Raw genomic sequence first — 21,255 nt, 5'->3', positions numbered from 1 at the left:
TCATAGTCATTCTGACTGGTGTAAGATGATATTGCATTGTGGTTTTAATTTGCATTTCTCTGAAGATTAGTGATATTGAGCATTTTTCATATGTCTGTTGGCCCCTCGTATGTGTCCTTCTGAAGAATGTCTGTTCATGTTGTTTGCCCTACTTTTTTTTTTTTTGTTTTGAGTTGGAGTCTCATTCTGTTGCCCAGGCTGGAGTATAGTAGTATAATCTTGGTTCACTGCAATGTCCGCCTCCTGGGTTCAAGCAATTCTCCTGCCTCAGCCTCCCAAGTACCTGGGATTGCAGGTGCCTGCCACCATGCCCGGCTAATTTTTGTATTTTTAGTGGAGACCGGGTTTCATCATGTTGGCCAGGCTGGTCTCAAACTCCTCGCCTCAGGAGATTGGCCTGCCCTGGCCTCTCAAAGTGCTGGGATTAGAGGTGTGAGCCACTGCGCCTGGCCTGCCCACTTTTAAATGGATTCGTTTTTGCTGTTTGAGTTCCTTGTAAATTCTGGATAATAGTCCTTTGTTGGATGCATACTTTACAAATATTTTTCCCATTCTCTAGGTCATCTGCTTACTCTGTTGATTGCTTCTTTTGCTGCGTAGAAGCTTTTTAGTTTAATTAAGTTCGAATTGTCCTTTTTTTTTTTTTTTTTTGGTAATGTTTGCTTTTGAGGACTAGGCCATAAATTCTTTGTCGAGGCCAATGTCTAGAAGAGTTTTTCCTAGGGTTTCTTCTAGGATTTTTATAGTTTCAGATCTTATGTTGAAGTCTTTAATTCATCTTGAGTTAATTTTTGTATATGGTGAAAGCTATGGGTCCAATTTCACTCTTAGGTGTATGATTATCCAATTTTCCATATGGGTGTTTAGCCCAAAACCATTTATTGAATGGAGTGTCATTTCCCTATCATATGTTTTTGCTGACTTTATTGAAGATCAGTTGGTTGTAGGTATGTGGCTTTATTTCTGGATTCTCTGTTCTGTTCCATTAATCTAGGTTTATACCAGTACCATCCTGTTTTGGTTACTATAGCCTTGTAGTATAATTTGAAGTCAGGCAATATGATGCATCTAACTTTGTTCTTTTCACTTAGGATTTGTTATAAAACCAATTCTTTACAGGCTATAAATCAAATAAAATTTTATATCTAAGCAAGTCCTCCAGATTCCTGACCAGGCAAGTAATCCAGTAGCTTGGCAGATTAAGAACAGTAATATGCAAACAGTGAGGGATGCATAAATCAAGACTGTCATTGTGAATAGAATGATTTGGAAGTTGGGGGTTCAAATAGCTTCATGATAGTTATAGTGAATAACAATGTCAGCTTTAGTATTATTCTAATATTGTACTTGGGTAATGCTAATAGGGTTTGATGGAATCCAATGAACGTTTTCCAAACAGCTGTATGCTTTCCCAACAAAGGAACTCTATCTCAGAGCAGACTGATACATCATTTCAATGGGAGATTTTAATCAATCCTTTTGTTTCCCCTTTTAGGATATATTTAAATTTGCAAGAACTTCTCCTGTACCAAGACAAAAGAGGTCCATTGTGGTATCTCCCATTTTAATTCCAGAGAATCAGAGACAGCCTTTCCCAAGAGATGTTGGCAAGGTAAGTCAGACAAAAAACAAATGACAAAAACATGTTTTTATGAAAAGGTGAGCACACAGGAAGCAAACCGAGTATGGCTGTCTTGGTGACAAGCTGGAATTAGTCTTCATCCCTCTATAATAAGAGACCAAATGGTTTTGTCATGAAAAGAATGTTGGAAGATCATTCATACACAAAAGAGGAAATTTGAAAGAACCAATAACAGTTTTGAATATTATGGAGATCAACACGGTAGATGATGTTGAAATTACACAGGAAGATGTCATTGGTTGAGAAATAAGCTCATTGCTTTTATAGATGATATTCAGATGATCACTAGATAGGGCCCCCTAGGATGATGGTATGTTATGTGGCCTTCATTGAGATCCTCTTTTTCAAATATCTAGATCCAAGCATATCACTGGGTCAGTTTTCCAAAAACTAAACCAGATCAAGGGAATAAAATCATCCTAACCAGATCCAGAACCAGATGTGGAAAACACTGTCCCATGAATCAGAACAATAGCTTTTCCAGGAAGAAATAGTCACTGTTAAATGTGCCAAAATACTGATACTGCCTCATCAATACATTCTCCTCCCTTTAAGAGAGTCAACATGGAGAATCAAATTTTGAGCAGTTTGTACTTTTTGGTTGTTAGAAACAAGTGCTCGGTGCCGCAAAGAAGAACTAGCACTCAGGCAGAGAGTTTTCTCAGCAAGGCAATTTACTTCTACAGAAGGGTGCTGCTCGCACTTCTGGCCGCTGAGAGAGCACACCGAACAAAAGAGGCAAGGGGTTTTTATCCCTAACACGGTTAGTCCCTGCTTCTGTGTCCTGTCCCCATTGGCTGGAGTTGGACTGCACAATCTAAACTGACCTGATTGGTTACTGTTTAAAATTGAATATGGCTAATTAGGCAGGAAGGGAGAGGTGTCTGTTGTGGTACAAGGCATGTTTGGGCATGTCAGGGCACAGCAAAGGCGGGAAGGGTAGTTTCAGTGGGAAAAGCTGTTTCGGCAGGAGTGGCAGTTTACAGAATGGGTAGCCAGGAGTAAAGAGGATTCTTTCCAAATGAGGAAGAGATATAAGTTACAGATTGGGACTATCAGGAGAAGTTGTTTACAGAGCAGGTAACTTAGAAGGAGGGACAAGGAAGTTGATCTTGAGAACAAAGAAGAAGGGAATCAGAAATTAAACATTTGAAGAGGAACTTACTGTATCGGACATTGGTGAATCTGGAATTTGAAAAATGGTGGTTAGTTAAATGAATGATCTTAATGGCATTTGCTTTTGAACTGCTCGTTTATTAAATACACAGTACATGTTATATGCTGGACTCTAAACTTGGGGCTGGGTGTGAAGAAGCAGATAATAGAGCTAACATGCTAGTGGGAAGACAGAAACAAGAACATTGCAGAGTATGACAAATGCTGTGAAAATCAGAAACAGGAAGATGAGAAAAAAGGAGCAAATGGCAGGATGAAGGAGTAGACGGAGGAGGGAATCTTTACACAGATGACTGTGATGGCTGGTTGAAGATATTGATGTTTGAGGGAAAACTGGAAGGATGAGAAAGGAACAGTCATAGGAATACCTGGGTGAACAGCATCTTTGGCAGACGTGAGTTTACATGCAAAGGCCTGAAGGTGGGATAGAATAGCATGTAGTAGAGTTGCAACATGCCTGGGTGGCTGCAAGAGAGTGAGCAAGGATAGCAGTGGTGAGAGTGAAGTCAGAGAGGCCAGCCTGCCCTTGGATGAGGAGTTGGGGTTTCATCGTGCATGCAGCAGGGGACCACTGGAAGATTTCCCCAGGAGACTGCATGTTTTGAAAGATCCTCCTGGCTGCTTTGTAGAGAATGGTGAGTGGCAGCAGAGTGGTAGAGAGGAGTGGAAGCAAAGAGACCCACTAAGAAGGGAGTTTGGTGGTGATCTGGACAAAGGTGACTCAGACTATTAAAAATTAGTATTGGACAGGCACCATGGTTCATGCCCGTAATCCCAGCACATTGGGAGGCTGAGGCGGGAGAATCACCCAAGGTCAGGAGTTCAAGACCATGCTGGCCAACATGGCGAAACCCTGTCTCAACTAAAAATACAAAAATTAGCCGGCATAGTGGCACACTTGTAATCCCAGCTACTTGGGAAGCTGAGACAAGAGAACCACTTGAACCCAGGAGGTGGAGGTTGCAGTGAGCCAGGATCCTACCACTATACTCCAGCCTGGGCGGCAGAGTGAGACTCTGTGTCAAACAAACAAATAAAAAAATTGATCTTTATTGCACATTGAAAGAAGTGATAGTCCAATATCCTGGTAACCACTATATTTATCGTTTTAAACTCCCACTGTGCCAAAGATGCCTTTCTCTAAGCAAAAATCTTTTCAAGAGTCTGGGATATGATATAAAGGGAAGCAGAGCTGCTCTAAAGGGATAGCCCTGTCCCCTTGGGCAGATCATCACTGTGATGATCCTTTTCTAGACAGGTTTCCTGGGAGCCCAAGATGCCAGGTGCCAAGGGACCCAAGTCCCCACTTCTTCAAAGCTCTTCCCAGACAGTTTCTGAGACTCACGATGCATTCCAGCGTTTCAGTTTTCTTTTAGATAATCCTGGGCTTCTCAACTTTCAGCATGCATCACAATCAGCAGAGACACTTAAAATGCATGTATCAGGGCTCCATCCTCAGAGATTGATTCCACTGGGATGGGGGTGAGGACCATGTGAGGATGTGTTAAATATCCCAGGTGATTCAGATATGCAGCCAGGGTGGAGGACTGCTGGTCTTAAGCAATCCTCCAAGAGTGGTTGTGGACCAGCTACATAAGTATCCCCTGGAAGCTTGCTGGAAATGCATATTTTCATATCTCACCCCAAAACCACTGAGCCAGAAACTCTGGGGTTAAAGCCAGGAATCCATGTTTTTACACAGCTTCTAGGTGATTCTGATGCACACTCAAGTTTACAGATGGCTGACCTGAAATATGGTCTTGTCCCCTGTCCACCACTACACAATACCTTCAGTTGCAATTCCATTAATTAGTTATAGTAAGGACAATCACATTTCAGTTGCCTGGAAAACCCAAGTTTACACTGGTTATCCAAATCTGTCATGTCCAGATTTAGACAATACATTATGTAGCCATCCTATAGTTTCCTTCAATTACACACAATTTCCTCCTGGGTATATTTGGGTGGGTTTTCTCACAAGCCTCTTTTCTTGAGCTATTCAATGGGTTCATAAGCATGTAGCTAATTGGGAACATTCTTCTGCAATTTTTTTTTTTTTTTTTTTACTTATTATGGTTTCAAAAGGCAATTTGGTTTCCAAACTGAGGACTCACCTCTTCTTAGCCCATTATGTGTTGCCCATACTCGATCTCGACTTAGATTCTCTACAAAGCAACTGCTTTTCTAAGTGTGGTAGGCTACTAACTAGACAATGTGCAAGAGCCTTCGAAACCTCTAGATGTTTTTTGTAGAATTACTGCACTGCTTTGCAAAAACTATTTATTTGTCCATGCTTTTTATGCCTTTGAAGGTACATATTTTCCTTTTTGTTCCTGCTTGTTTCTATTTATTTATATTACTCTTTGTATCTCCTGTCTTATCCTCATCATCTCCACCACAGCTGACAAGCTGTGCTCTGCAGAGCTGTAGAAGAGGACGTAGGTGTCTTCAGTGAGTGCTGGGGAGGCGGCGAGAAGGGAAAGAAGACCACAGAGGCTGAGCTCTGGCCTCCAAACACCACCACACTCCCAAAAAATCTCTAAGTCAGGACACGTGTCATTGTATAAATATTACTTACTAGTCTTCGGTATAGAATGCCATTTGAAGAAGAGGTTCTGCAGGTCTAAAAGCATAAAGACGTTTGTCTTACTTTGGCTTCCCCTAGAAGTGGACCCTGAGACAAGAATTCAAGTGAAGGCAGTTCATTTAAGAGGTGGGAGAAATGTTCATAATAAAATAAGGGAGAGACACAGAAAAGGGAAGGCAGCTGGGAGAGAAGCTTGTTTATGAAGCCAGCTACCCCTGTGGGTGACTGGATTGTAATCTCATGGGCTAACTTTAAAACATGGTATGGAACACGCTGTCAGCATTAAAGCACCCCCAGGGGATGGCACTGGGATACTTTGACACCAACTGGGATATTTCTACTCCCAGCAGTAATTGGTTGAGGACTGCTTCCAAGGGTGTAAATTCTCTAGCATGTCAGGTCTGCCTGCACTCTGTGCACTAACTCAACAGTCTGCTGAGGTTTGGAGGAGAACCTTTGACAAAAAGGATACTGTACAGCAGCCTCCAGTCTGCTGGTCTGCAGTGGAAAGGTGACACATAGGGGATGTGGACAGGGCACTGATCTCTTCGGCTTCCTTACCAAAACTAATATATCTATTTTTTTTGCGTACTTCGTTTCATCCTGTGCTTTTACCTCATTTCCTGCACTAGCTTTCTCACGTCCTGGGCTTTTGAAACCCCCTGTACTTGCCTCTCTCTCTCCATTAATAAGTAGTTCCTGCATCCCAGGAGGGAAAATCTCTGAAATTCAATCTAATTCATATCAACAAGCATATATTCAGCATCTGTTATTTATAAGGAACTGCTAGGGGCTGGGAATTTAATGGAGGAGAAAACAGACAGAATCATTGATCTTGTGGGATTACGCAAGAGGTGACAATATCAGCACATAGTCATTATTTGTCCAGCACTGTGCTAAGCACTTTTCATCTATTATGTTGAATTCTTATGATAACAACCACATGAGGATCATTTTCTAGCATGCCAATGAAGGTAATGAGACTCAAGGGTGACGTAACCTGTCCAAAGCCACACAGCTAGTTCACAGCAGAGCCAAGTTTTGTTTCTGCTTTTTGAGATTTCAGAGTCTGTGCTCTTAACCACTACACTCAGAAAATACTAAGCACATTCTGAGAATACTCTTCCATGGAAAGAAATATCTTCACTGACAACTTCTCTTTTTAAAACAGCATTAAAATTAAGTGCAATTCTTGGAAATGCACTCAAAAATAAGACAGACAGAAGGTTGGATCAATGGATCGATATCTGATACATTATAAAGGAAGTATATTAAAATGTTAGTGGTAGAGTATAAGTCGGTGAACATATGGGTGCTTGCTGTACAATTCTTTCAAGTTTTCTCTGCATTTGGAAATTTCATAATAAAATGTTTGGAAAAATTAAGTTTAACCAAGTATAAAATTGTCATAAAAGATACAGGAGTTAGCATGCTGGCACAAAAACGCTTTTTAAATCATTTGTCTTGCATTTCAAGAGGGTGAATGGAGACAAGTAAGTAACTGGTTCTTGGTTTTTTTTGTCATATTTTATTACAACCTGAATTCCTTTAAAGAAAGGAGACTCATATCCTGAAGAAGGAAGACATTAAAAGCAAGGTGCTGTGGCGAGTTAGCCCTTGGTGGAGGGTTTTTCACCGTTGGATATCCTGCTGTATAGAACTGAATACCCACAGCAGGATTACGCAGGCAGCTCCAGGGATGAGAAAAAGTCTTGACTGATACATAATTTATCTATCTGCCAAGTAATTAATTAGTTGGTGAGTAGCTAAACTACTAGAATTTGGGAGCTGCTTTTCCATTATACGAAGGAATCATATTACAACCCTGAGATTCCAAATCACTGCTACTCATTTAAATAGCAGGTGGGGAGTATGAGGGGGTATATGACCCCCCCAAACACACACAGGAGACAACCTGATAGATCACTGCCAACCCTGGGAAAATGAGTTTGCCTCCTAATTTCTGGCTCTTTTCCACGGTACATTCTGCCCTAGAATATCTCTCACAGTTTTGGAAGACAGGGTAAAACACCCAGTCATGAATATACTTCTTTGTACCTGTGATTTTCCTTCCATTTTTGAACTCTAGACAGCAGGGAGGAGCTGAGAGTGTGGGCTCTGGAGAGGAACATGCAGATCCCAAAGTGGCTTTTTCCCCTTTCCCCCTTCAAAGTATGACTATTTCAAAATTTCGACCATAAATAATTTCTCAGTTTTACCAACTTTCGCTGATAAATAATTGATTGCATCTTTAAAGATTTTTGAGTTCTTGGCCCCAATTGATTGAGAGCAGGGGACTTTAAATCTGTAAGCCAGCAAGGAGGTCTTTGGGAGATGTATTTTATTCTGTTTTATATTGAGTTTGAAAGACAAGTCGTTTATGAAATGCTTATTAGGGATTCTGCTTTCATCACAAACCCTTTTCATCAAAACCAATGAAAATACTTTCTTACAGAAAATCCTTTTTTAAAGACCCTATAAATTCATAGAATGGGCATTTTGAAGGCCATCTTTAACCCAGGATAGAAGAAATATGTAACTGGACCAAGTGCTCTTTGTAAAGGGAACCAACATTGATCATTAGACTAAATCATGAAAACCACTCAACCAGGACTCCGCTTTGATTGTGTCATGAACATAAGTCAGACCTGAGGGTAATTTACATCAGCTCTGCCATGTTCCTCAGTGTTCTGGGCATCAGATTCTTAGAGGTCTCCCTGCATCCAGATACTCTGGACCTGAGATTTATGCCCACCCATGCAAATAGGTGCCAAGGAGTCTGATAGTCTTGAAATTTAATTTGTTTTATTCTATTTAATAGTCATTTGCCTCACTTGAAGACCCGCGAAGGCCAAAGCTATATCCTTAGAGGCTGGACCAGAAAGCTGGTACTGAAGCCCTAGCACCTCTCCATCACCCCACTCCTGAAATGCAGACTCAGGGTTACTTGCTGTTGCCTGATTTAGTTTATGATCAGGCACTTACTGGGTTGTCCAGGGTAACCCAGTAATTGCTGTTAGCCCTCTACCTCTTTTACCTCTTTTAAAATCTATTGCTTTATACCCTTTATCCATGTCTAACTTCTTCTCTTTGTACCCTTTATCCACATCTACAGTCTTCTCAGAAATTTACATATGCTTAATTTCCACTCCCCACTGTTCTTTTATTTTTTTGAGACAGAGTCTCTCTCTGTTACCAGGCTGGGGTGCAGTGGTGAGATCTCTGCTCACTGTAACCTCCACCTCCCGATTTCAAGCGATTCTCCTGCCTCAGCCTCCCTAGTAGCTGGGACTACAGGCGTGCGCCACCACTCCCAGCTAATTTTTGTATTTTTTTAATAGAGATGGGGTTTCACCATGTTGGCCAGGCTCGTCCCAATCTCTTGACCTTGTGATCCACCTGCCTTGGCCTCCCAAAGTTGCTGGGATTACAGGCATGAACCACTGCACCTGGACTTAATTTCCCCCTTTTAAGGCAACTAGCAGTTTTATTCAATAACTAAAACTTACCATGGGCTACAGTGTAGGAGAAAAACTGGAATAGAGAGTATCTAAGATGTCCAAAGGCTCGGTGCTCAATAATTCTTCTTGAGATGAACATCGCAGTTTATTTCCACATTCAGCAGCCACAGCTACACATAAGCCTTTTCCTGAACTGTCACTTCTTCCTGGGATACACCCTCTTTATCCTTATTCCTTAGGAGCAGCCCACATTCACACTCTAAGGCAGTACCATCCAGTGGAACATTGACATTATTGCAGGAGGTTCTACCTCTACACAGTCCATTATGGTACCCACTAACCATATATGGCCAATGCAGTTTTAAAATTTTAACTAATTTTAAGCTTAAAAAGTAACACTTCATTCCATTATTGGGACAATTTGGCAGGTGAATCTACTTTTTTCATGATGCATTTTAATCTATTTAGAGATAAAATATTTTTTACTGAAAAGGCAATGTCCACACTGAGATGTATTTCAAAAACTTATCACACAAACACAAAAACAATGGAAAATGTCTCCTTAATAATCTTTGTATTGATTTCATTTAGAAATAAATCCCTTGTATTTCTTTTCACTTTTTTTTAACGTGGCTGCCAGAAAAAAATTTATTTATATGGCTCATATTGTATTTTTATCAGATAGTGCTAATCTAAATAAGGCCCATTTCTGATACTCTCTGCTCTGCGGGATTATTTTTTTGAGATAAGAGTCTTGCTCTGTCACCCAGACTGGAGTGCAGTGGCACGATCTCTGCTCACTGCTACCTCTGCCTCCTGGGTTCAAGAGATTCTCATGCCTCAGCCTTCCAAATAGCTGGGATTACAGGTATGCACCACCATGCCTGGCTAACTTTTGTACTTTTGGTAGAGATGAGGGTTCACCGTATTGATCAGGCTGGTCTCAAACTCCCGACCTCAAGTGATCCACCTGCCTAGGCCTCCAAAAGTGCTGGGATTACAGGTGTGAGCCACTGAGCCTGGCCCATGGAATTTTACTTGATCTCTTTTATACATTGTTTATACCTCTTTGATGGTACTTAACACATTTTGAGAAACAGTGTCCTTCCCTACCTTCCTACTAACTGTAATTCGTCAAATGTGGTGGCCCAGGACAGGGTCTAACACACAGTAGCAACTCAAATATTCTTCGAGTTGAATTCTAGCCTTATATATGGCTGATTACATAGACATTCACTCATTCACTGCTTACTGATTAATTAAATTGATCATAGCCTGGTTTGTTGTTAGAATGGAATTAATAGACCATTATATGATCAGTCTGGATATTGCCAGTAAATTTTAATTTTCTAAAATGGTAATGAGGCCACCAAATAAATTGCTTGGTAGTCAACTATTATGTCAGGTCATATAAGCATTCTTAGTAGATTTTTTTTTTTTTTTTTTTTTTTGAGATGGAGTTTTGCTCTTGTTGCCCAGGCTGGAGTGCAGTGGCGTGATTTCAACTCACTGCAACCTCCACCTCCCAGGTTCAAGCAATTCTGCCTCAGCTTCCCGAGTAGCTGGGATTACAGGTGCCCACCACCACACCCGGTTAAGTTTTGTATTTTTAGTAGAGATGGGTTTTCACCATGTTGGCCAGGCTGCTCTCGAACTCCTGACCTCAGGTGATCCACCTGCCTCGGTCTCCCAAAGTGCTGGGATTACAGGCGTGAGACACTGTGCCCAGCCAGTAGTTTTTGATAGATTTGATGTCGATGGATTCTATGTGGCGATGGGGTGGGGGAAGAGAGAGAGAGAGAGAGAGTTACATGACTGTGTTTCTGAATTTGCCTATGTATATGATGGTGTTTTAATTCCAATTAAATGAAAACACTCAAAACTTTTATCTTCATTCACAACTGAACACAGTCACTTCTAACTTATTTTTGCCAAGTCTAATAAAAGCTATGTTCACCATTCGGAAGTGTTGCCCTCCTGCAAATTTTAATTAATGATAAAACATAATCGGGTGGTTTTGGCTCTTTGCCAAATACCTATATATGCAAAACTTCCCTCCATGATCTACGTCCCGCAAATAAAGGCATCTGAGCCCAAGGAGGAAGCAATATTTTTAACCCTGAGTTTATCACCCTTTCGGTTCTCCATTTTAAAGGTTCCTAGAACTTTATTGTTATTATGAACATTTGGCCTCAGACTGAATTTATATTTAATTATTTGTGAACACTCAAGGCCCTGGCATTTCAGCTTGAATTAGCATCCAGACTTAGGGTTGTTGAAGAATTTTCAGATTGGACTAGAATCTGCAACACCTAATGAATGTCTGGATCTAAGCCAAACATGGCTATCCCTACTGTTCTGCTTAGTTTTTACAACAGCCCTATAAAGTAGGCAACTCATTTCTCAGATGAGAAAGTGGAAATTAAGAGAGATTAAGTAGCTTGCCCAGGGTAACCCTCTTAAAGAATGGCAATGCTGAGACCCATATCCAAGACTCTTCAACGCCACGTCAATGGTCTGTCCACCACAGAGTGTGTGAATGTTTAAAGTCTCCATGGGTCTTTGCTGTTTGCATAGCACACTCACACAAATGGTCATTTGACTCTCATATGTACCCTCAGAAATCAATATTATGTCCCCATTGAACAGTGGAGGCTCTGAACTGAGCATGACCAAGGCACAGAAGCATCTTGCAAGACAGTCTATTTGTGGTACAAATTGAATTGCCTTTCTGTGTCACCACCTGCAATTGCACAAGGGATCTGGATGGATTTCAAAATAGCACATGGCATGAGTTAAGCCACTATGGAAAACAGTGTGGAGATTCCTGAAAGAACTAAAACTAGAACTGCCATTTGATCCAGCAATCCCACTACTGGATATCTACCCAGAGGAAAAGAAATCCTTATATGGAAAATGATACTTGCGCATGCATGTTTATAGCAGCACAATTTACAATTGCAAAATCATGTAACCAACCCAAATGCCCATCGATCCACAAGTGGATAAAGAAGCTGTGATATGTGTGTGTGTGTGTGTGTGTGTGTGTGTGTGTGTGTGTGTGTGATGGAATACTACTCAGCCGTAAAAAGGAATGAATGACATTTGCAGCAACCTGGATGAGATTGGAGACTATTATTCTAAGTGAAGTAACTCAGGAATGGAAAACCAAACATCTTATGTCCCCACTGACATGTGGGAGCTAAACTATGAGGACACAAAAGCATAGGAATGGTACATTGGGTTTGGGGGACTGGGAGGAAAGGTTGGGAGAGGGGAGAGGGATAAAAGACTGCAAACAGGGTGCAGTGTATACTGCTCAGGTGACGGGTGCACCAAAATCTCACAGATCACCACTAAAGAACTTAGTCATGTAACCAAACACCACATGTACCCCAACAACCTACAGAAATTTCTTTAAAAAATGAAATAGACTTCACTGGAGGAAGGAGAAACATACAAGCCAGGGTGAGCCAAGGATGAGAAGCATAGCTCGCCATCCCCCTCATCCCACAGGGAGGTCTGCCAGGGGAGAAACTCTGCTCCCATAGCTGTTCCTGCTCTGCTGGACAGCATGAGGACAATCTTGTTAGTGGACAGATGATCAAACTCCAGGGATGTCCGGCAGTCTGAATGCAGGTCCAGATTCATAGGAGTTGTCTGAAATTCCAGAGTTCAAAGTCAGATGCTTTGGGCAGGGGTGTGCTAGAAAACTAGCTGTCAGAGGCTGGAAGCCTTGAGTTGGAGTGTTTGTAGCTACTTTGGCATAAATTCTCCCACAGTGGCCAGTTTCAGGCTAGCAACTTACAAAATCTCTGAACGTTTAACAGTGAACTTCCATGAAGGAGTAGGGTTGACTTCAGCACGGCACTGTCCTTGGGACTCAGGGACCGTGACACTGGAAGGGGTCAAGGGACCCACAGGTCTCAGGGGAGCTAGGCTTGAGTGAAGCCCTCCGTTGTGGAGAAGTGGCTTCCACACCCACCTGTTCACCCCGGCTTGCAGCTGGTCTCCTGCCCAGTTGAACAGTGAGAGTCGTATTTTGACAACTCTGCCTGTTGCAGGCATTAAGCAACTTGTCCAAGGTCACGCAGCAAGTGCAACGTAAAAGCTGAGCTTGCACGCTTGCCCTTTCAGCTCCACCACACTTCTCCTTGGCACGGAAAAATCCAAGTCACTGTCCTGAAGCTGGCAGATTCTGCGGCAATTGTTCCAGTTCCTCCTGGAAAATGAGGAAGGGAGTGATAAAATTCTCTGTGAAGTGAGGAGAATTGAGGTTAACCTCGCCAACATTTATTTGATGTGCGTGTTTGTGCGCTGAGTCAAGGCCAGAGTTCGTGTCTTCGTTTAACAAATAGACCACATGTTGACAAGCAAAAAATGGCTTTCTTTGTCTGGCAAGAAAAGCTCACTTCAGACAACACATTTTTTTGTTGGTATCTCCGCTGACAACCCTGTTCAAAGAGAGCCACAAGGAATGTAAGTGAAAGCAGAAAAAGCCAACTTTGGTATAATTAAGAGATATCACTGCCCGTTTTTCTCAGTGATGAGGCCGCAGCTGACTCAGTCGATAAGTGCTGTGAAGGAGCGGAGCCTAGGGCACACTGGAGATGGACTGGCCTTTTCACGGTCCAATTACTAGTCCAAGTTTTGAGGAGGACTGAAGTAGAACTGGATGGAGATGGGAAACAGGCCAATAAAGGGTTTTTTGTTTTAAGAGAGGAAGGAATGAATGAAGAAGCTCTTTTAATTTCTTTTCCAGCTTGGAGCTAGCTCTGGCTCCCAAATAGGGTGCTGGGTGGCTGGGAACAGTACCTCCTGGGTATCTGCGCTAGGCCCACTTCTGCAACCAGTAACGGAGGAAACAGAAGAATGCTTGATTGCAGGTTTAAATGTTCCCATCAGTGAGTGTTGCATTAAAGATGTTGCTGTCTTCTGTTGCATCAGTTGGTTTGGAACAAGTGATGAAGAAGGAGCTTCAGTTGATGCCTCCTGAGCAGGCAAACACCCTCCCTAGGCTGAAAATTGAGCCACATTAACTCAGAAATATTTACTGAGCAACTACTATGTGTCAAGCACTGCAGTGGCTACTGCTTATGGATTCCCCCTGCAAGAATGCTCATCCTAGGAGAGGGGGCAGACCTGTAAACAGGCAGACAAGCACTGTGATGGGGTGCTGTGGGATCTTGGAAAAGTCGAGAAGGCAGAAGAAGTAATTCCAAAGAGGACTCCTGAAGGATGCCTAACAGTAGGCAACATGAAGCTGACATGGGAAGAAAGCGCTCTCCAGGCAGTGGAAAGAGCATGATCCAGTATCTAGGAGCAAGAGGAACGATGCTCTGTCCAGAGAGCTGAGAATAATTCAACATGGCTGTGATGCAAGGAGGAAATTGTCACAGATAAATTTGGAGAAATCATCAAAGGCTGGAAGAGGAAAAATCGGAAAAACTACTGTAGGGAATTTGGACCTTTCTCTACAGATGACTAAGGGTTATACATTGGGGGATCACATGATCAGATTTGCATTTCAGGAAGATTAGTCCTGTTGCACTGGGTAACACCGGAAGGCTGAGAAAACCAGGGCCAGGGGTGACAAAGAGGGAGGCTGTGACAGAAACCCAAGTGGGTGATGAAGGGCTCCCAGGCAGGGGAGAGGCAGAAGGACTGGAGAGAGGGCACAGTTAAGGGCCATGGTGGGGGATACCAGGCAACACTGGCAAGCGAGTGGACAGTGACGAGTGAGGAGGTAGAAGAAGATTCCCTCTTAGCTCAGACATTATGCCTCCATAGGAAGCTGAATAAAGTCACCCGTGGAGGTGTTACTTTGTGGGTAGGTAGACTGTAAAACTGAAGGATCTGTTTTATCCATCTCCCCATAGTTTGCTCCGTGCTGAGGCGCTGTACTGCTCCTCTTTGAAATAAAAGAGAACTCTTCCCAGAGGTAACGGATCCACCTGCGTGCTGTATGTTATATGGAGGTGGGCGAACAGGTTAGGTGGAGGGCTGTTCTTGGAGAGATGGATTCATTTTGCACTAGTGACAGGCTTGAGGGAACATCAGCGTATCAGACTTCTCTTCCCGGTGTCTTCCTGACTGATCCGTGCCTAGGGATTTTATTTTAGTTGTTCCTTGCTGTGGATTTGAAATTTTTTATTTTTATTTTTTTCTACCAGCTCAGAAATGTGTAACAGCTGTGTTCGCTGTTGGTCTTCTGGCCTCAAATTCATTTTAAATACATTTCTTCTTAGTAATTTCTTATTTGAATGCTGATGTTGGCTATGCATTAGTTTACACAATTCACAGGCTCTGTGTTGCTCAATTTTTAGTTCATTTATTTGACAACTTGAAATTCATCTCACAAGTGGTGCTTTTATTTTGTTATTTGCGTCTGGAAATCATTCCTAACATGCCATGGAATACATCTGTTTTTTTTTTTCCTTTTGTAAATAACTATTTTTCTTATTGTAAGAGTAATATGTGTTTATTGTAGAAACTTCAGAAAAAAATACACATTTAAGAATAATAATATAAAAATATCCGGCCAGGCACAGTGGCTCATGCCTGTATTCCCAACACTTTGGGAGGCTGACTGGGCAGATCACCTGAGGTCGGGAGTTCAAGACCACCCTGACCAACATGGAGAAATCCCATCTCTACTAAAAATACAAAATTAGCCAGGCATGGTGGCACATGCCTGCAATCTCAACTACTTAGGAGGCTGAGGCAGGAGAATTGCTTGAACCCAGGAGGTGGAGTTTGTGGTGAGCCAAGATTGTGACATTGCATTCCAGCCTGGGCAACAAGAGCAAAATTCCATCTATAAATAAATAAATATCCCTGAGTCCCACCACTGGAGATAACCACTGTAGACATCCCAGGGTTTTGCCTCTCTATTTTGAAAGTGCATATACATTCATGAAGACACAGCATCAGGCTGTACTCCCAGAGGTTTGGATCCCATAGGTCTGGGGTGGCATCTAACCGTTAACGTTCCAACAAGCCTCCTGGTGCTGCTGACAAGCCCAGCTCTGTGGCCCACACTTTGAGGAGCTGCACACTAATCATACTTATACCTACACATGACCATCTTGTGCTCATTGATTTTCCACTTGCCAGTGTCTCAGAAACCTTGTTCATGTCCTCCATCAACACATGGTATTGCAGACTGTTGCTATGGCCAACGTTGAGTTTCAGGGCTTCTAACATGGGACCTACTGCCTCTGAAGGGACCCATGGATAGGTCCGTTCACTTTGTAATCTGATGTATCTTTTTTTTTTTTTTTTGAGATGGAGTTGTGCTCTTGTTGCCCAGGCTGGAGTGCAGCAGCGCGATCTCAGCTCACTGCAACCTCCGTCTCCCAAGTTCAAGCAATTTTCCTGTGTCAGCCTCCTGGGAAGCTGGAATTACAGGCACCCACCACCATGCCCGGCTGATTTTTGTACTTTTAGTAGAGAAGGGGTTTTGCTATGTTGGCCAGGCTAGCCTTGAACTCCTGACCTCAGGTAATACACCCACCTGGGCCTCCCAAAGTGCTGGGATTACAGGTGTGAGCCACTGCACCCAGCCAATCTGATGTATCTTGAGGCATGATATAGAATGACTGAAGAACACCTCATGATTTTTGTTTCTTACCCTTGTTTCTCCCTCCTGGGAATGGACTGACCCAAGGTTTCAGGCACCAAGAATACCCAGCAATGTATTTTTTCCCAGATGAATGAAGGTCTGCCACATGAAAAATGACCAGGTATCTTGGTCTATTGATGTGCAATTGCTAAACAGACAATTTTCACATCCATTCTCATTTGAAGTTCCCAATGAACCAGAGTCTCTGAAGTATCTCCTATTTCCCTTCCTATTGCAGAGGAATCCACCTTGAAGCTATGAATACTTTTTTGTTGTATTTATATTTATCAACATTTATATCTTCTCCCTCTCCTGATTCAGTGAGATCAGAGAATATTAAAGCTGGGGGGGCTCTGGAGGTGGCCTGGTCCAAATACCTCACCTTATAGATAAGATGGAAAATGATTTTTCTGGGATCAAAAGATGGAAACAGTCCTTAATAAATCTCTGCCCCCTCACTCTGGTGCCCTTTTGCCTACACCCAGTATTCTGAGCCTTCATTGTCTTAGGAATGGCTGCCCTGAGACTGGGGATGTCCCAGGGTTTTTAGGAGACTCAGCATAAGCTTGACGTCATTGATGTCAGCATGTTCACAATCTCTGTAGGATCATTTCTACTGAGACTAATCTTATTCTTTATATTTTCATTTCTCTTAGCAGTGTTCTTAGAGGGTGATTTTTTGTTTGTTTGTTTGTTTTTACTTTAAGTTCTGGGGTACATGTGCAGAACATGCAGGTTTGTTACATAGGTATACATGTACCATGGTGGTTTGCTGCACCTGTCAACCCATCATCTATGTTTTAAGCCCTGTGTGCATTAGATATTTGTCCTAATGCTCTCTCTCCTTTTGTTCCCAATCCCCGACAGACCTGGGGTGTGATGTTCCCCTCCCTGTGTCCATGTGTTGTCACTGTTCAGCCCCCACTTGTAAGTGAGAATATGCGGCATTTGGTTTTCTTTTCCTGTATTAGTTTGCTGAGAATGATGGCTTCCAGCTTTATCCATATCCCTGCAAAGAACATGAATTCATTCTTTTTTATGGCTGCATAGTATTCCATGTGTATATGTGCTTTGACTTTAGGAGCTCAGCTAGCAACTCCCCCGTGCACTCTCTCCTCCAGTGTCAGGGCACACTGTGGGATCCACCCAGACTTTGAACAGGAAAGCACTGGCTGAAAAGCCCCAGAAACTGGGGACATACCAGTACAAGTGTCCCACCTCTATAACCCACTGTTTCCTTTGGGGAGAACTGATACAACCGAAACGACCTATCTGGTGAGCATGATTTCTACATCAAGTTGTCCCTGTGCCTGAACCATTTTTTTTTTTTTTAATGGAGTCTCATTCTATCACCCAGCTAGAGTGCAGTGGTGCAACCTCGGCTCACCACAGCCTCCGCCTTCTGGGTTCCAGCCATTTTCCTGTCTCAGCCTCCTGAGTAGCTGGAACTACAGGTGTGTGCCCCCACACCCGGCTAAGTTTTGTATCTTTTAGTAGAGATGGGGTTTCGCCATGTTGACCAGGCTGGTCTCAAACTCCTGACCTCAGATATCCACCCACCTAGGCCTCCCAAAGTGCTTAGATGACAGGTATGAGCCACAACGCCTGGCCACCTGGGCCATTCTTCATCCAGCTGCCTCCTACTCATCCCTCGGGTCTGAGCTTGAACATTGCCTCCTCGGGGAAGCTTTGCTCAATTCCCCAAACTGGATCAAGTCCTTCCTCATGTGTAGCCATCCACCTAGTCCTTCTCCAGAGCACTGACCACACCGGTGATTAAATAAGTATTTGTTCAATTGATTATGCAGTATCTCTCTCCCCTCCTATGCGGCAAACACCAAGATAGCAGAATTTCAGTTTTCTTATTCACCCTTTTGTCTTCAGCATCTAGGGTATGTCTGGTGGACTAGGATCTCAATAAATATTTTTTGACTGAATGAATAGTCAAAAAAAGTCAACTGCAGTGGTCTCTCTACAAGGTGATAAAAGAGTTAAGGGGCCGGGTGCGGTGACTCGCGCCTATAATCCCAGCCCTTTGGGAGGCCGAGGCAGGCAGATCACCTGAGGTCGGGAGTTCAAGACCAGCCTGACCAACATAAAGAAACCCTGTCCCTACTAAAAATACAAAATTAGCCAAGCATGGTGGCCCATGTCTGTAATCCTAACTACTCAGGAAGGCTGAGGCAGGAAAATTGCTTGAACCTGGGAGGCGGAGGTTGCGGTGAGCCAAGATCGTGCCGTTGCACTCCAGCCTGGGCAACAAGAGCGAAACTCCATCTCAAAAACAAAAATACAAAGTTAAGGGCAGGATGTCTTGGACACATCTTTAGCCCTATCTTAAATGCAGCATGGCAGAATGAATGGTATTAATTTTATGATGAATAAAAAATAGTTTTTCCTTGGATATATTTTAAACTTGGATATATTTTACATATTATAAAATTGAATATATTTGATCCAATATATCAAGTACCATCAAATGGATAAAATGATCAATTTGGTATAAGAAAAAATATTTAGGGAAGTCTCAGAAATTTAAATGTAATATATGAGTATGTATTCATATACATATAAATCTCATTATGTAACATATTGCATAAATTAATTTTGTGTTGAGGAGTGAGTTCCTTGTACTTAGCTTCATGGAGAGAATAGTTTCTTATAGATAAATATTATAGGTAACTGAACTAAAAATATTTTGGCAATGTGAATTCCTTGGATAGCAATATTTTGAGTTGTTTTATACACTAGTTCCTTATCTTAAAGTAAATCGAAGTTAACGTATTCATTTATTAATGGAGAAGTGGCATTTATCATTATGACTATCAAAACAATTGTGTTAAAATCTCAGGGAACGAGAATGAGTGCAGGGATTGTAAGCTCCCCTCCTGCGTGTTTCCTTCTGCTCTTCTATCCATTCTGCTCTGTGTCAATTGTGTTAAAATCTCGGGGAACGAGAATGAGTGCAGGGATGGAAGCTCCCCTGCTGCGTGTTTGCTTCTGCTCTTCTATCCATTCTGCTCTGTGTCCTCTTGAGAGCTTTTGAAACTTCCCTCGTCTCCTCCTTCATTTCCAGGTTTTCTCACCTGCCACTCATTTTTGCTGTTCCTCTGCCTGACTCTATGAAGATAAACTAATCCTTGGAATTTGCTGCTCTGAAGTTGATGTCGGCTGGGAAACTCATACACAGGCGTGTCCCAGTCCTGTGGTCTAGAATCAAAATAGTGAGATGAGACAGAATGTGGGTGGTTGCTGCTCTGCTGGTTACCAGCTGTTTAACCCTCAGATAGATCACACTGAAAACCCCTGAGTCCTATTTCTTCTTGTATGAGATAAGGCTAGTAACACTCACATTCCACGTTTGGGGAAGGATACAGTGAAACCGCCTGATTGGTCATACTTGACCCACAGTTAGTGCTTGGTCAATGTGCCCCTTCCTTCTTTCTCTCCCTACCTGGGCAAGATCAGCCTATAAAAGTGGTAAGTGATTCTGAAGGTTTCTCCCATAAGGAAGTGACATAGGCTTGTACTTATTTGGATAGTCAAGGCACCTTTTGTTCCTGCAGTTGACACTCTTCCAAATAGTTGAAGTTACATATAAGTGAACACCACCTAACCATTAGGCTACTATATTTATAAAGGATGCTAACTTGAATTAGCTTTGCCCAAGCAGCATATTTTAAAAAATAAAGAAAAAGTAGTAGTCCATTCTACCTGTCTGCCAATTTCTATGTTCTAGTTGAGGACATGGGCACACGTGATCAGCAATAAATTCAGATATAATCACCATAAGACAAGGTAATGTTAACAACTTTACATTCAGAACCTGGAACAATAGATGGACTATATTTTTTTGACTACATAAATAGTTATTCCTGGAGGTGTGATGATTATACTAGGCCCAGATCCTGCCAAAGGCAAAAAGGCAAAAAGATATATTGAGACCAGCTATTTGTCTATTGTTTCCCTGCTCAGGGCTAAATTTTTCTGAAAAATCACGTAAGAGTCCAGCTGTCAGAATGAGCTCATCACCTGGGCTTGGGATCCCGGATTCTGTGAGCAGAAGACTTCATTCGCCCAGGTGTCTGTTTCAAGAACAGTCTCCTCTTTTGCAAAGCGTTCGTGGAAATGGGCTTCTCTCCTGACAGACAGCAGCTACAGAGCCTCCTTAACCTGGGCTGCACAGGGTAGGTCAATGGAGACCAAAGAGCCCTCCAGAGAACAGCAGATGGAACACGATTTCACCCTTGTTAGCATCCCAGGGCTTACGATACAGATAGCCCATGTTGCAAATGGAGACGCCGTGGCTATGTTGCCCCTTGCCCTTGCTGATACAAGTACGGGGACATCATATTCAATTTTTGGTCTCCATCCATATGCTGCTCCTCCAATTTATTTGTCTACATGAAGGGATGTGAAGCCCAAAGCCGGAGGACATCCAGTTCGGCTTTAATTACAGTGATGAGCTGTTTGTCAGGGTGCCACGAGCTGCAACGCCACCTTGGTTGCTGACAAACTCAGAGCAGGGGTGACACCAATTCCCCTGCTGGCTGCTGATCATCGAGGCTTGGGCAGCAGCAGCACTTAGTTCGATATTTGTTGTTTGAAACCCAACAGTTATGACTCTGCCAAGCTTAATGAAAGGGAGAAAATAATTACCACAGAGAGCTTATGCAATTTTGAAGACCAGGGGCTTTTAAACAAAGTCACCATGCCGGAAGTGTTCTTGGCATGTCATGAGGACTGTTGTCATTATTAGCGATGA

At 42.6% G+C, this 21,255-nt stretch overlaps 1 protein-coding gene across 2 annotated transcripts in view; it reads left to right on the top strand.

Moving 5' to 3' along the window:
- CDH13 (cadherin 13) overlaps positions 1–21,255 on the top strand; it is a 1,178,985-nt gene that overhangs the window by 502,011 nt on the left and 655,719 nt on the right. For both annotated transcript variants that reach the window (XM_010355650.2, XM_010355651.2), the window contains exon 4: positions 1,496–1,612. In XM_010355650.2, the coding sequence (XP_010353952.1) occupies positions 1,496–1,612 (117 nt within the window). The remainder of the gene's footprint in view (positions 1–1,495; positions 1,613–21,255) is intronic.

This window comes from Rhinopithecus roxellana, chromosome 20, assembly GCF_007565055.1.
Source record: "Rhinopithecus roxellana isolate Shanxi Qingling chromosome 20, ASM756505v1, whole genome shotgun sequence".
NCBI lineage: Eukaryota > Metazoa > Chordata > Mammalia > Primates > Cercopithecidae > Rhinopithecus > Rhinopithecus roxellana.
This window is presented reverse-complemented; position numbering and strand designations above follow the sequence as displayed.